At 37.6% G+C, this 16,230-nt stretch overlaps 1 protein-coding gene across 1 annotated transcript; it reads left to right on the top strand.

The window, feature by feature from the left end:
• The first annotated feature begins 15,011 nt into the window (after window positions 1–15,011).
• LOC126440609 (piggyBac transposable element-derived protein 4-like) lies at window positions 15,012–15,863 on the top strand. Its single transcript, XM_050090674.1, has one exon. The coding sequence runs from the start codon at window positions 15,012–15,014 to the stop codon at window positions 15,861–15,863; it is 852 nt and encodes a 283-aa protein (XP_049946631.1).
• Window positions 15,864–16,230: the final 367 nt, after the last annotated feature.

Genomic DNA, 16,230 nt, shown 5'->3' with positions numbered 1-16,230 from the left:
GGAGATAAAATTTCTGGTGATTGGCGAAAATTTATAATTGATAGCTGTGATTGGTGATCCAATGTGCTAGAATTGTGCTGTTTAATTTCTTTCCTAAACTGAAGATTTGTTTCAATCCTGACCTTTCGTATAACTTGACATCTTTCTGTCTTACCTATCCTAAAAAAGGTGCTGCTCCAACACCTGTAACCACTGGTATTTTACCATTCATGGCAGTGCCTCCCCCCCTTAAATTTCCTGCTATTACCCCAGCCAGTTTCCCCTTCCCTTTCCTGTTGAGATGTAGGCCGTGCCTGGTATAGTCCCACCTACTGAGATAATCAACAGGAACCACACCAATATGAGCCCCCGCACCCGATCCAAGCAGCCGTTCCAACTCCAAATTAACTCTCCCAACAGAAGAGTTCAAATGAGGCCGGTCATGGCGTCTCAGGACAGATACAAATACAACATTGGTGTGTCTCGATGCTGACGCAATCTTTACCAGGTCACACTCTATACTGTACCCAGGATCTCTGTTGATGCTGTTCCCTGCCCCTCCCACAATAACCACGGTGTCTTCCCTGGTAAATCCTTTACAGAGTGAACCTAAATCCTCTGTCACCTGATCCAGACTAGCACTTGGTTTGAAAAAATTTGTGACCTGGTATTCTGGTCCTAATTCCTCCTGCAGAAGTTGGCCTACACCTCTGGCATGAGAACTGCCTAACAACAAAACTTTCTTCCTTTTCGATGACTTTCCTACATTCTTTTTCAATTTCGTATTGAAAGTTTGTTGTGTCCTGTCTACACCTACATCTGCTTGAGGCTCATCAGTTTCTAACTGAAGCAACAGGTCAAACTTATTTTTGACATTCACCACAAAACTGTCAGACTTAGTTCTAGGCCTATTCCTTCTGCTACCTGTTGCCACTTCCCACCTCTCTTTGCCCTTCTCCCTCCTTAACCTGTCCAGATCTTCCCTAGCCTGATCTAGCTCAGCCTGAAGGGCAGCAATTTTCCCCTCCTGTTCCACTATCTTCCTATCTCTGCTGCAAATCCTACATAACCACTGATGAGCCTGATCCACTTTCCCAACACCCACGCCACTGCAGTCCCCCCAGTGAAAAAAACTACTGCATCCATCACACCAAACCCCGGAACTAACAATTCTATGGCAAGTCAGGCACTTCTCACTCATGGCAAAAATAATACTTTAGCTAGAATAAATCAGTTAAATTACCGAAAATCAAAAAAGACGTTACAAGAATTAAGCCTATTCACAAATGTATATAAGCAAGTTTCTGATTTAAAATTCCGCTGTTTTTCTGAGATGTGTATTAAAACAACGAAGGTATACGCTATTTATTATATATTTCACTCGATGGAATGAAAAAAATGGACAATTAAACGAGATACTTTAACTTTGATTCTCCAAAAACGTTACGAGAATTAGGCCTATAAACAAATGTATATAGGCAAGTTTCTGATATAAAGTTACGCTGTTTTTCTGAAATCTGTATTAAAACAATGAAGTTATACGCTATTTACGGTAGTTTACTTATTTGTTACCGAGAAACTAGTTAAATTACCGTGAAACAAGAAAAACACGTTTACAAAATTTAAGCCTAAGCCCGACTTCGCGAAGTTACGATCTTTTCGTGTTTTCTGAAAAAATACGCAAAGAAAAGTCAAACCTTTAACGGCAAGACTAAACGATACACTAATGCACGTATTTAATTTGTTGTCGGCGTTAAACTAAATTATATTCCTGTCTAAATCACTTAACTTTCTGGAAATGGTTTCTGGCGTCACTTACTCGGCGGCCATCTTGTACTGTACTGTCATTTATGAAAGGAAGCAACTGATTTTTCTGTTGCAATAATCGGGATGATCATGGATGGGAGAAATTAGTAAATTCTTTAAATTGAAATGAATGGTTGTTAAAAGTTACTTTTTATGAGGAAGATTATTATTACGAGAGTTTTAAAACATTTACATGCGACTTGAGATAACATTACTACATATGTGCGAGGCTGCTTTTTACCTTATACAATAATACTCAGGCTCCGACATTGCTACACCGCGACCGGGCCAGCCAACACGATACCATACCAGACCAGAGCAGACTCCAGACTAGCAACAACTTACTGCTACAGCTACACAGTTCCTACTGCAGTCAACACTGCTCTCTGGTTCAGAGACCTTGCATATCGCAGGCAGCGCATGAGCAATACATCGAAATTACATCTGCTCGGACCACTTACATAACCCTCCACTGGGGGGGGGGGGGGGGGGCAAAAATTTGGCACCGATGGTGAGTCAATTGGACTTGCCATGAGCAACAAATTTTTCTAAAATCTACTTAATTAACTAAGTTTACAGTCACAGAGTATATACATATATATATAAGTGCAGAACACGAAATGAAATAGAGTGCACATGCACTGAGTACAGAACATATCAAGCAATGACAAAATGGAAACGCAATGAGTACAAAACACATTAACAAATGACATAAAGTGCACATGTACTGTATATATTTTTTACCATTTTACAAGAACTAGGATGCGCAATGAATACAAAACATATTAATAAATGACAAAGTGCACACGCACTGTATACATATATATTTTTTACCATTTTATAAGAACGAGGAAATGAAAGGGAAGGATTGAATCATGGTTGTAGCACAGTAGGTTGCACATAGCTGCACTTGAAGTCCATATCTTTCTACAGAAGCACAACACCAAGTGAGACAATCTGAAGTTCTCTTCCCTGAAGTAGTAATCAGTGTAGCCAAGACACTGAAATGTCGTATTAGTATTCAATGTTATCATTTTGGTAGTACATTAGGTACGCCAAACAGTGGGACCATAATAACATCTCCATCGTTCAAGGTGATAGTCAGCATGATGCATCAACACAACACTCCTGCAGAATCGATACTTTTTCACCAACGTAGAATTAGTGCAAAATCCAAATACAGTGCTCCATGATCATGAGGATGGACAGGACAAACGGATATTGCAGTAATTTCTGGTAATTAGGTCAGAAGGTGAAGGACATTCAGTCTTATGCTAGTCATCATTGAGAATTACACTAGTCCATCAACCGATTTGAGTAATTGTTGGCACTCATTGCCTAGTTACTAAACATTTCTGTACTATGTATGGAGTATTACAGAACATTATTCATAAGTCATCTGATTACACTAAATATTGGCACTCATTGGCCAGTTACAAACCATTTTTATGCATTATTCAGAAGTGATCATTCAAAACAAGAGTTAATGAGTGTAGCATTAAGCTACTGGTATTCATATATGATATCATGTAAGTGACATAAGACAAATTTAAAATATAAGAAACAGTGGCATTCATTGGCCAGTTACAAAGTATTCATATAGTTTTATAAAACATTATGCAGTATTATTCAGAAGTCATAATTCAAAATGAGAGTTAATTATTGGCATAGCACTTATAGAGCATAACAAAAATATTGTTTACAGAAATTATTGGCATAGCATTTATGCATTATTACAAAACATAATTCAGTATTACTCAGAAGTCATCATTCAAAATGAGAGTTAATTATTGGCATAGCGTTTATAGAGTATAACAAAAATATTATTTACAGAAATCACTGGTATAGCATTTATGCATTATTACAAAACATCATTCAGCACTACTCAGAACTCATCATTCAAGTGACATAGGACATATTTAAAATGTAACACACTGTAACTATTACTCAAGGTCTGTGGTTAGAAAACATCATTCACTATTACTCAGAACTCATCATTCAAGTGACATAGGACACATCCAAAATGCAACACACTGCAACTATTACTCAAGGTCTATGGTCCAATAATACATAGATATAATGGATTCAATACATCTGACAAATCTGCATTATATTTAGTACTATAAAGATCTCTTAAACTAGTAGCATTATTTGGAACTGGTAATACTTTTTTTTGTGTGCCAGCAATGCATTGCGTTAGGATCGATAATTAATTACTGGGGCATGAAAATATTTGCTTTTGACTTATTGCTGCAAATAAGGATTAGTAACGTCATTTGTCATGAGTCAGCTGTAGCAAGGTTATGAAACAAGTAGAGTATATGTGATCACATTCATGAATGACACACACAAATGGGTAAAAAAATGCAAGTACTAGAACAGGTTTAATAACTAACTGCTTATAGCACATTAATTTCATGAATAGCTTCTCCTGGAAAAATACAAAATGGATTATTCAGCTGAAAGAAGAAACGCATATTATGCTGAAAAGTAGTGAACTTCGAATTAACAGGTAATGAAACGTGTACTCAATATGTATGTACTCTAGCTGTCCTTTCCAAAACATTCAGTCATTATGCCATGCAATATAAGACATACTGTCAAAACGAACTGCAACAAATACTTAAATAACTACTAACAGTAAATATAAAAACTTCATCATTATCCTCATCTGCAAAGAAAAACTTCATCATTCATATTACCATAACTTCATCACTATCATCAGCTGCAAAGAAAAACCTCATTATTCATATTAGCATATTCTTCATATAATTATTCATCATTATTCATTATCATCTGCAAAAAGACACTTCATTATTCATATTACCATATACAACTATTCATAGTATAGAGTTTCTTGTTTCTAGCATATTTCATCACTAAAACTAAGATGTGTAGTTCTATCTGACAGCCTGCATCAATCGCCTCGTATTCTGAAAGAAAAAAAAATTAGTTAAGACTGCTATCATACGATGTGTATAGTATATTCTTGTTAATGCTTGTTAATTCTGATCCATTTACTCTTCATCACAAGGTATTACATTTTCTTTCGTTCATTCTGAAGGTCAAATTCCCATTTCATAGTAATCCACTGTGGTTTGTTTAATTTATTCCTTTTACACGTTATTGCTTTCTGAAAATGATGAATAAGGATTAATATCTTGCATTTAAATCATATACCCATTAAATAAAAGCTGGTTTCTAGTGATATAATTAAACATACAGCATAGCATGACAGAAAACATATTATATCAAAAACATAGAGAGTGTTCAGGTGCAAAAAATGTACACACAGTATCATAATGTAGTGGCAAAAACTGTAGAATAGTCAAGATATTGAGATATCATAAGGAAAAATGTCAAAGTCAACTGGGGTTTTATCTTCTGGTAAACCTTCCGGGATGTAAGGTCGTGGTCCATGAAACTCTTCAGCTCCTAACGTTTCGTCCAGAGCTGCGCTGGACATCTTCAGAGGGGTGTTTCTCCTCCGGTGAGTCTTGCCGACTGACGGGTCGGACGTCTGAGAGCGACTTATATATCATAGAAAGTCGCTCTCAGACGTCCGACCCGTCAGTCGGCAAGACTCACCGGAGGAGAAACACCCCTCTGAAGATGTCCAGCGCAGCTCTAGACGAAACGTTAGGATCTGAAGAGTTTCATGGACCACGACCTTACATCCCGGAAGGTTTACCAGAAGATATGTCATCCGGCCGTGAAAGCTTTCAGACAACTGGTGTTTGTTATATCTTAAAGATTTCGTAGTGCATACAAACAAAACAGGAAAACAATCATACATACACGAAAAATGGAAAATGTGCACGGTCTGATATATAATGACAAGAAAGCGACCTACTAACCTTACCTTGCCGGGCACTTGCCAAGAAAAAATTTGATAATCATCAGTAATTGTTCATATAAATATAATTGCATAAGTGGTCATATAAAAATTAGAAAATGGCATTACAGTGTGATAAATCATAAAGTATGTTCATTCAATAAAGGGTTTAATATTGGAGACATGGTGATTGCCTTTACTTTTTCTGGTTCTCAGAGTTTCGACGTGTACTATATTGGGGTGAGGAATGCTGCGAATTCTGTATGGACCTGCATATAGAAGCTAAAATTTACTGCATCTACTCTTTCCTCTGTTGGATAAATAATGTGTGCGTACTAATATCTTCTGTCCAATGTGAAAGTCACGGCGTGTACAAACCTGTTTTTGCTGTCTTCTCCGGCGCTCTGCGGCACGTTTGATGTTGTTCAGCGCAATGTCAATTATTTCATGGTGTCGTAGTCGAAAAGATGTAGGAAAGGATACTAATTCTTTAATTTTGTTAGGTGGTTCAACATTTTTCAGTATAACAGTCGGAAATAACATAGTAGATTCATTTGGTATGGAGTTAATTACATCCTGGAATGACAGTATGTGTGTATCCCAATCAATATGTCTTTTATGGCAGTATATTCTACACAGTTTACCAATTTCTTTCATTAGTCGTTCACAAGGGTTCGAACAAGCGTTATACTTGGATATATAGATCGGAGAAATGTTTCTTGTTCGTAACTTACGTGTCCATTCAGCAGATCGAAACTGTGGTCCATTGTCGGAAATTACTTTCAATACATGCCCTACATGAAATAGAAAATGTTTTACAAATGCTTTCGAAACAGATTTAGCAGTAGCTTTGCGTAACGGAGTGAAGGTAACAAATTTCGAAGTGAGTTCAACAGCGACAAAGATGTAACAAAAACCTCTATTAGATCTGGGAATCGGACCAAAAACGTCTACAGCGGCCATGTGTCTCAATTTAACAGGTACAATGGGATGTAACGGAGGAATATGTGAAGTCGTGTCTGACTTAGCTTTCTGGCAGATTTTACAGGACGCTAAAACTCGTCGAACACGTTTCTCCATGTTGGCAAAATAACAGTTCTGTCTCAGTATAAGAAAACATTTTCTGGCTCCATAATGTGCGTAACTTAAAATGAGTATACCAAATTAATTTGTTAACAAGCTCGTCAGGAATACATAGTAACCAATTGTTGCTGTCAGGGTGAGAGCGGCGAAACAGAATATTATTGCGTACAGTGATTTGGTTTCTAATGGTAACATTATTCCTATCTTGCCAAAGGTGTTTAATTTATTTCCATACGTTGTCTTTGCTCTGCTCTTGTGCTATGTCTTGTAATGACGCCGAAATGAAATTTTCAAATGCAACTTGTTGAATATACATGACGCTAAAATTTGCTTGGCAGAAGTTGGTTGCGATGTCTTGCTGATTGTTGCTGAGAGAACGGGATAGTGCGTCTGCTACAACATTTTGTGTACAGGAAATGTGAACAATTGTAAAATTAAATTCCTGTAAATAAAGTTTTCATCTGCTTAATCTGTCGTGTGTAAATTTTGCTGAAAGTAAAAACTGTATAGCTCTATGATCTGTGGAAACGGTCGTATGTCTTCCATAAAGAAAATGCCTAAATCTCGTAAATGCCCATACAAGACATAATGTTTCAACTTCTGTGACAGAATAATTGCGTTCAGCAGGTGACAGAATGCGACTCGCAAAGGCGATGTTTTTAATTACTGTAGAACCATCTTCTTCAATTTCCTAAAAAATGTGTACGCCTAAAGCGGTGTTAGAACTGTCGGTGGCAATGGAAAAATTTCTAGTGAGATCTGGATGTGATAAAAGTGGTGCATTCAACAAAGCTTGTTTCAGATTGACAATTTCAGAATGTGCTTGGCTATCCCAGGACCAAATAGTGTTTTTACCCGTCAATTGACATAATCTAGGGCTGTCTAAAGCAGAGTAATGAATAAATTTACAAAAAAAGTTAATGAAACCCAAAAAGCTGCGTAGTTGTTTCTTCGTCGTAAGTACAGTAATGTCACGTAAAGCTTGAAGTTTTTCCGGGTCAGGCGCAATGCCTTCTGCTGAAATTATATGCCCAAGAAATTTTATAGAAGTTTTGCCAAAGTGCGATTTACTGAGATTAACTGTGAGTCCTTGTGCACGAAAAGTTCGTAACAGTTGTTCAAGAATCAAATTGTGTTCAGACCAGTTAGCTTCTGCAATAAGAATGTCGTCTACGAACGTTGTGATTCGGTCTTTTAATTCTGTCGGAAGTATAGTATTCAAACCGCGAATAAATGCTGCTGAAGAAATAGTTAAACCGAACTGTAATTTACAAAATTGATAACAGTCACCAAAGCAGAGTAAAGCTGTTTACTTTCTGCAGCTCGGATGGAGCTGAATTTGCCAAAATTCGGATTTCAAATCTAATGTGGAATAAATAGCCGTACCATGAAATTTCTGTAGAAGTTCTTCTAGTGTTTGAGGGCGATCTGTTTCATTAATAATAATGTCATTGATGTGACGCGAATCAAGTACGAGGCGAAGTGAGCCATCCTTTTTCTTAACAATATGGAGCGGGTTTATGTACGGACTAACTGCCGGTTCAATAATTCCTTGGTCAAGCATAGCTTGCAATTCTTTCTTAACTTGTTCTGTGTGAATATAAGGAATGCGATAATGTTTGGCTTTAAATGTGTCGTGCTGTTTAACTTGAAATTCATACATAAAACCGGACATAGTACCAGGGACGTGGTCAAAAACTGAAGCTTGCTGTAAAAGAATTTTGCGTAGCTCTGAACGTTCGTCGTCTGCATTTGCATTGCTCTGTTTAACTTTATCAGAAATCATCTGTATAACGTCGTAGTCGGCTTCGTCTGGAGTATTATAGTTGTGTACGTACGTATCTGTGAACAATGTGGAATGACAGTCCGTGTTACGTGATGCAGAAATGACCTCTGTCCGATTAATTGTTTGTTCTTCTGCGGATAAAGAGTGCTGAAATTCTAATGCCAGTTGTACATTTTCATCCTTTAACATTAAATAGGAATTCTGAAAGCCAATAATTGCGTCGTGTTGTACCAGAAAATTCGTACCTAAAATAACGTCTGTTGTCAATGATGAAACAATCCAAAAATTTGAGTGAAACGTATGACCTGCAATACAAAACGATAAATGTGTCTGTAATTTTACATCTACGTCTTTACCAGATACTGCTCCTTTTACTTTAGTTTTGCCTAATGGTAACGTAGGATAGGTATTCTTTTTGTTACATTCGTTGAAAGTTTCCTCATTTATAACTGACATAGGTGATCCAGAATCGATTACTGCTGAAAATTTGGATGATCCAATCTTTACTTCAATGACAGGGTGTGAAATGGTTTTTTGAATAACTGGTTTTTCCTGCAAAAGTGTCTCGGATGTCGTCAAAAGTAATAACATTTTCGTGAACATGATTCTCTGTGTCAAAAGTATTGCTTGCGTTGCTGGAAGATGTAACCTGTACTGTATCTAGTCAAATTCTGTTTAACTATTTGTACTGTTCTGTTGTTCGTCCTGACGCATTTGGTTCGGGATGATACCGACTGTCTGATTCATTCATGATAATCTGTTGTTGCGGATGATTTTGCTGCTGGTAAGACCGACTGTTATTAAACGTACGCTGAAAATTGTGCTCATTACATTTACGTCTGTCATGATAGTCATTTCTATACGGTGCGTTGCGATAGGAGTTGAAATGGTGTGTTTTCTGTACGTACTGATTTCCTTGCTGCTGTGCGTTACTATTTGGTGTGGCCGACGCTATACGTGCAGGCGGCGAAACATTAAAGCTTGTTTGACCTTGCAGGCTACATTGTTGGTTAGGCATGCTAATGGGCTGGTTTTGATGCTGTTGTTGGGAAAAACCTCTATTGTTACCAAAATGCTTTTGCTGATAATTTTGACGATTGCTAAAAATGTTGTATATAATGATGATTACAATTTTGTCTGTTATTAAAATTATGCTGGTAGTTCTTGTAGCTTCGGGAGTGTCTAAAGAAAACTGTCACTTTCGGTAAAATTTGTCATATCAGGTTTTCTTTACTCATTCCTAATTCTAGATAGATCAATAGTTGAAGAGTTGTTTTGATAGATATAAAGGATAGTAAAACAGAAGGCAGCAGTGCAGAAAACTAAAGATGAAATAGCACTACTACGGCTCGGGGCCCTGTGCACGCTACGGCACATATTCATCGAAGCGCAATGAATCCCCTGAGGTCTATTACGTGCTGCAAATAAATTTATTTTCTGTGTTACAGGCAATGCCGCTGAAAATTCAAAATCAAATTGTCGTATCCAGTCCAAGGGGTGAATCTGTGTTCTGTCATTTTTAAGTACTTTAAATTTCCTAACGGATAGAAAGTGCTTGTAATCAAAATTTTCGTCTCTGAATGTCTGAACCGGTTCAGGATTGTACGATAATCTATTTGTCTGTGACTGTTCAGAATCTAACTCACGTACTCTCTGTAAATTACCTAAATTATACTGGCTGTGTGAGTCTGACAAATGTTCGGAATGTGGCGTATGCTGTGATGTGTTAAAGGCTGAAACATTTTTCATCTCTGTCACTTCTTGCTGTAAAGTTGACAATTTTCTACGTAATGTATTATTGGACGAACCTATCTCACTGATCGTCTGCTGTCAATTTTGGAATTCGGGTGTTTGGTTAAACGAAACTGGTGACGTATCGTCTGATTTGGTGTCATTATTACTTTCGATAACGTCAATACGACTGGCCAATTCATCATATTTTTCAGTCAGTGTTTTTACGTGATTGTCGTTTTTAGTGTCACAAGCATTAATTAGCTTTTGTATTTTACGTGTGGTTTTGTTCAATTTCTTAACGTCTGCTTTAATAGCATCGGCATCCTGTGTTAATTCCAACTTTTCAAGTCTGTTGGTCATTGTCTGAAAGTCTAATGTGTGTGTGTCTGTTTTTGATTTAAGATCGGAGATTTCATCATGAATTTCGGTGTTCAACTGTTTGATTTCGTCTGATACTGTAGCAATATTGTTGTCTACGTATGTTTTTGCTTTTGTAAACAATTTACGCTTATCTTCCTGTCTCTGTGCAGTAATTGTTTCCATGACTTGTTGCTTTACTTTATTCTGTTCCTGTATAAATTTACTGTAACGCGTTTCACTGTTTTGTAGGTGGTGATTAAAACGTTTGTCAATTTGGCTGTTCTATTGGTCAAATTTCGCGTCTACTTTTGCATCCAGTGTGCGTGAAAGTTCTGCTGACATTAATTTAAACTCGTCGCGTAACTGTGTTGCGTTTTCAGAACATTGTTTAGCGACTGCACTAATTTCATCTCTAAGTAATTTAGTTGTGGCTGCATGTGTATTACTTAGTTCTTGAGTCACAGATCTAATTTCTTTAGTATTGCTCCTAGCACAAGCCGTAATTTCCTCTCGTAATTGTTCTCTAGTATCATGACATTGCGCGGCAATGGCTGTAATCTGTTCACTAAGTTGTTTGTTCTGTTCATTAAGGTTGTCTTGTTTTTCATTCAACTGTTTGAAATTTTCATTAAGGTTGTCTTGTTTTTCATTAAGTTGTTTGAAATTGTCGTCTTTTTCTTTCTTAGACTGTTTGAGATTTTCATTGATTTGTTTGTAATTGTTATCTTGTTTTTCATTGAATTGTAGTAATAATGCAACAACTTGATCCAACCCAAAATTAGCGACTCTATTTTCTATGTTGTGTGTTGGTGTATCTACATTTGTCACATTTTGTGTAATCATTTGGTCATTTTCAGATTCTTGAAAAGGTTCGCCAATTGGATGTGCACTGTTGGTCACTACACCGGAATCAAATAAATCTGACATATTTTGTGTATATTGTTCACCTACGTTAGAAACAATTATCTGTTCGCTACATAAATATTGCAAATTAGGCGTGTGAAACTGGACAGCGTTCATTGCAACGGAACGTGCTGCGTCATCAATTGTTACATTTACTGTGGACATAATTGAATTTGTTTGTTCATCATTAGGATCAAAATCATTACTAGTGATCGGTACGCACTGATTATCAGTAATTAGAGGATTATCGCTATTACACTGAGTGTCGCAAGTATTATCGGTCAAATTATTCGAGTCAGCTATTTCACTCATTGCACATCGCGATGTACTGTTAACAGTTTTTCGCGGCATTTTTCACAAATCAAAATTAAGCACAAAATGAAACAAAGTCAAAGCAAAAATGGAACAAATACAATTACAACAAAGAGCAATAAATTGCCGATGATCTGTGAAAGAAAGAGTGACAAATTAGTAAATGCGTTGCCCCAGATGCAAACTACATTTAAGTAAATAAGAGCGGATATATCACTACTTCTCAGAGATTCACAAAGAAATACGATCCTGGCCGGTTGTCGCCAAGTGTAACCTCCCCACAAAATATATTAATGTACATAATATGAATAATATTCCCCACCAAAATTCGTTCCCATTTAGTGTAACCTCAAAACAGAATTCTTTCTCATTTGTTACCTCCCTACAAAATTCGTAAAATAATATGAATATGATTCTAATCTAGTGTAACCTCAAAACAAAATTCTTTTACATTTAATCTCCCCACAAAATTCGTTCCCATATTGACCTCCACACAAAATGATTTCTGATTTAATCTAAGCTCAAAATTCATTCACATTTAGCGTAACCTCACAACAACAAAATAAATAAATAAATAAATTCAGTAACCTGGTAATAAAACAGTGTAACTAACCTCTCAATTAAATTGTCGCTCACTTATGATTTTTCAATAATTCACTGTGAATTTAACCTGGTAAATTTTGGACGACAGCAGTGCTGCGTCATGGCCCTGAAAGATCATTCTGAATAAAAAAGGAAAAAATTCTTACCTCAATGAAGTCGCCGGATATATCTGCTCTTACGATAAATTTTTCCGGCACAGCTCTGTGCAATGCTGGCCGACCTATCTGTCATTTATGAAAGGAAGCAACTGATTTTTCTGTTGCAATAATCGGGATGATCATGGATGGGAGAAATTAGTAAATTCTTTAAATTGAAATGAATGGTTGTTAAAAGTTACTTTTTATGAGGAAGATTATTATTACGAGAGTTTTAAAACATTTACATGCGACTTGAGATAACATTACTACATATGTGCGAGGCTGCTTTTTACCTTATACAATAATACTCAGGCTCCGACATCGCTGCACCGCGATCGGGCCAGCCAGCACGATACCATACCAGACCAGAGCAGACTCCAGACTAGCAACAACTTGCTGCTACAGCTACACAGTTCCTACTGCAGTCAACACTGCTCTCTGGTCAGAGACCTTGCATATCGCAGGCAGCGCATGAGCAATACATCGAAATTACATCTGCTCGGACCTTTTACACCATGACTCACTCCTCACCCTCCGTGTACCTCCCCGCCAAACCAGTAAGCAGCAGCGGATCCGTTCTTAAAACTTTCCAATCACACCTCGTGTACAGTGTACGCGAAAGAACTTAATCGTCTTCTATCAGGAGTGTACCTTAGGTCTCTAGAGAAGCGAAGGGTTTCTAATGAGTAGAAGAAAAGCACAGGTCGTTCCAGGTTTCAAGAAGGGCCGTCGAACAGACGCACAGAACTATAAGCCTTAGAACTCAGGAACATGTTCGCGTATTATGATATTTCCGTAGACCGAAGAGCTCCTCTGTAAGAACCAACACGTTTTCCGAAAACAACGATCGTATGGGACACAGCTCGCTCTATAAGTTCAAGTGTTCCTTGACGAAATAGAGAAAATCCAAAGAAGAGCAGTACGTTTCGTTACAGGTTCATTTAGCAATCGCGAAAGCGTCACGGAGATGCTAAGGCAATGGCGGACGCTCCATGAGAGGGGTTCTGCACCAGGATGTGTTCTACAATTAAAGTTCCGAAAGCGTACTTTTCTAGAGGGGTCAACAAATGTATTGCTTTCTCCTACGTATATCTCGCGAAAAGACCACGAAGATAAAATTCCAGAATTTCGAACCCACACGGAGGCTTACCAGCAATAATTCTTCCCGCGAACCATACGGGATTGAAACATGAAAAGGGAGAAGTGCCATTGGGTACACAAAGTACCCTACGCCACACATTAAGGTGGCTTGCGGAGTAAAGACGTAGACGTAACAACTGCGGAAAATCTACCTTAAAGACTGTTCAAAATGTCGACCACCATAATCATGCTTGGATCTACAGCGACTTGTCATCGGGTCTTGCACGCCAAAGAATCGCAACAGTTCGCTGTAGTACTCCCGCAGCTGCAACGATTCAACAATAGCAGACATATCCAGGTGAATATCGAATAGAGTCTCATCACCTAGGGTCTCCAGAAACCTCCAGAAGAAGCAGTCCACTGGTGTCACAGTTGTATGTAAGCCTTACACTGCGATAGGCTGTACTGTTGTAAGCTGTGATTTTCACAACCGCAACAAAATAGGAACTTAAGTTTTATGTCATATTTCTCTTCCATGCAAGGCCACAAGGAGTTTTGCTGACCAAATTCTGTAAAAAAGGCAATTTAAATGTAGCGGACAGTCGTACTTGATCTTATCATTTCTAACAACCTTTTTGAGGAAGAAACTTCTTTCGGTCATAATTGTTGAAATTATTGTATAAAAGAGCGTTTAACCCTTTCGTGAGCCGTGGGAAACATGCTTCCCACTACAATGAACTCGCTCCTAGCCCCGTGGGATTCACAGTTCCCACCTCTGTATGGAGCTACCACCTAGTGAACAGTATAGGATACTATTTCCAATCGGAAGTTCCGGCCGTTTTTGCTGTACCTTCGCGCAGATACTTTGTATGGCTGACTGTTGCTCTGTAGATGAGCCTTTCAGTGCTGTCTGCGTGACATTTTGTAATTTTTTCCTCAAAGTTATAGTATAAGGTAAATACTTTTGATTTTTGCTATGGTGTGTTATTATTTGATGTTCCCTGTTTGTTGTAAAATGTGTTTTACTTGCATTAATTGTGGACTTGACTTGTAGTATTTGATTTTGTTGGTGGGAAGGATACTCCCCACCGCCTCTTTGGTAGCCCATTGTTTCACGTCTCTAGAACCAATATTTCTATATTTAGCCACATTTATTTGACATTATTGACTTAGTGGGTTTCAGAAATAATGCACAGATGATTATGTTACCACAGAATGTCAAGTTTACCATATCAAACCAAGTGCTTGCTTCCGTTGAATCTGTGATATTATTTTTTACAGTCTCCAGTTCTCTATTTCTTTGCATTGCTTTCCTTTCAGTTGTCTCATTCCCTAGACGTCAGCAATTCTAAACATGTTGACGAAATTTACAATATATTATTTTCATTACCTGATGAAAGTGATTCAAAAAATTGAAGGAGATGAAGGAGCTGCAGATGAACTGAATGTTCTAGATAACACAGTCACCAGTGATTCAAGGCATGTTTCTGTGGAACAAGACATTTATGGTGATGAACATGACAGTGAATCGTTCGTGCTTCCGACTGTTGCCAGTAGTGATACGTTGGACGGTGAAAGTGAAGAAGAATGGAACGGTGACTGTTCTTACTTTTACAATGTAAAGAACAACTTTGAAACACGAATGGAAGGAAAACCAAAATTTATCTGTAGTGCCAATGATCGGGAGCTCACCTATTTTTCTAAGTTCATTGATGACGATGCTTTCACTTTCATTGTAAATGAAACTAACTTGTATGCAAAGCAGAATCGTGGTAGTAGATGTCCATCAAAAACCTGGGTGGACACAACTACTCAAGAAATGAGAGCTTATATAGGATGTCTTATCCTAATGAGAATTCACCAACTTCCTACTCTCTCTAACTTCTGGAGTTCAGACCCTATACTAAAAGTAGAGCCAATTGCTAATGTAATGACAAGTAAAAGATTTACAAAGATTGTAGAGAATGTTCACTGTAATAACAACGAAATTGCAAAGCCAACAAATTATCCAGAATATGATAAAATGCACAAATTACGGCCATTGATTGAAAATCTTTTACAGAGCTGTGAGAATAATTATGAGCCCTCATGTTTCATGTCAGTGGATGAATCGATGATTCCTTTCAAAGTGCAATCATCTATGAAACAGTATATGCCAATGAAGCCGGTGAAACGAGGCTACAAGTTGTGGTGCTTGTCAGATTCACTCACTGGATATATAATGAACTTTGTTGTTTACACTTGACTAAAGGGTTGTAGTGGATCTAACAAAGGAAATACATAATAAAAATAATGTACTTGCATTTGACAGATTCTTCACCACTTTGAAATTAATGTCAACACTTTCGAAGAAGGGTGTGTATGGATATGGAACAGTGAAGACCGATAGGAAAGATTTACCCAAATTTACGAAGGAAAACGTAAAATTGGATCGAGGAGAATTCCAGTTTGAAACAAAAGGAGCCATTTCTGCAATAAAATGTATGGATAATCGTCCAGTCGCTTTTCTGTCCTCAATTCATGACCCGAGAGAAACAACCACAGTGAAGAGGAAAAACAAGGTTGGTACTAGAGCAGAGAGTTTTGTTGGCCTGAAGTTGTGGCAGAATACA

Source organism: Schistocerca serialis, chromosome 1, assembly GCF_023864345.2.
Source record: "Schistocerca serialis cubense isolate TAMUIC-IGC-003099 chromosome 1, iqSchSeri2.2, whole genome shotgun sequence".
NCBI lineage: Eukaryota > Metazoa > Arthropoda > Insecta > Orthoptera > Acrididae > Schistocerca > Schistocerca serialis.
This window is presented reverse-complemented; position numbering and strand designations above follow the sequence as displayed.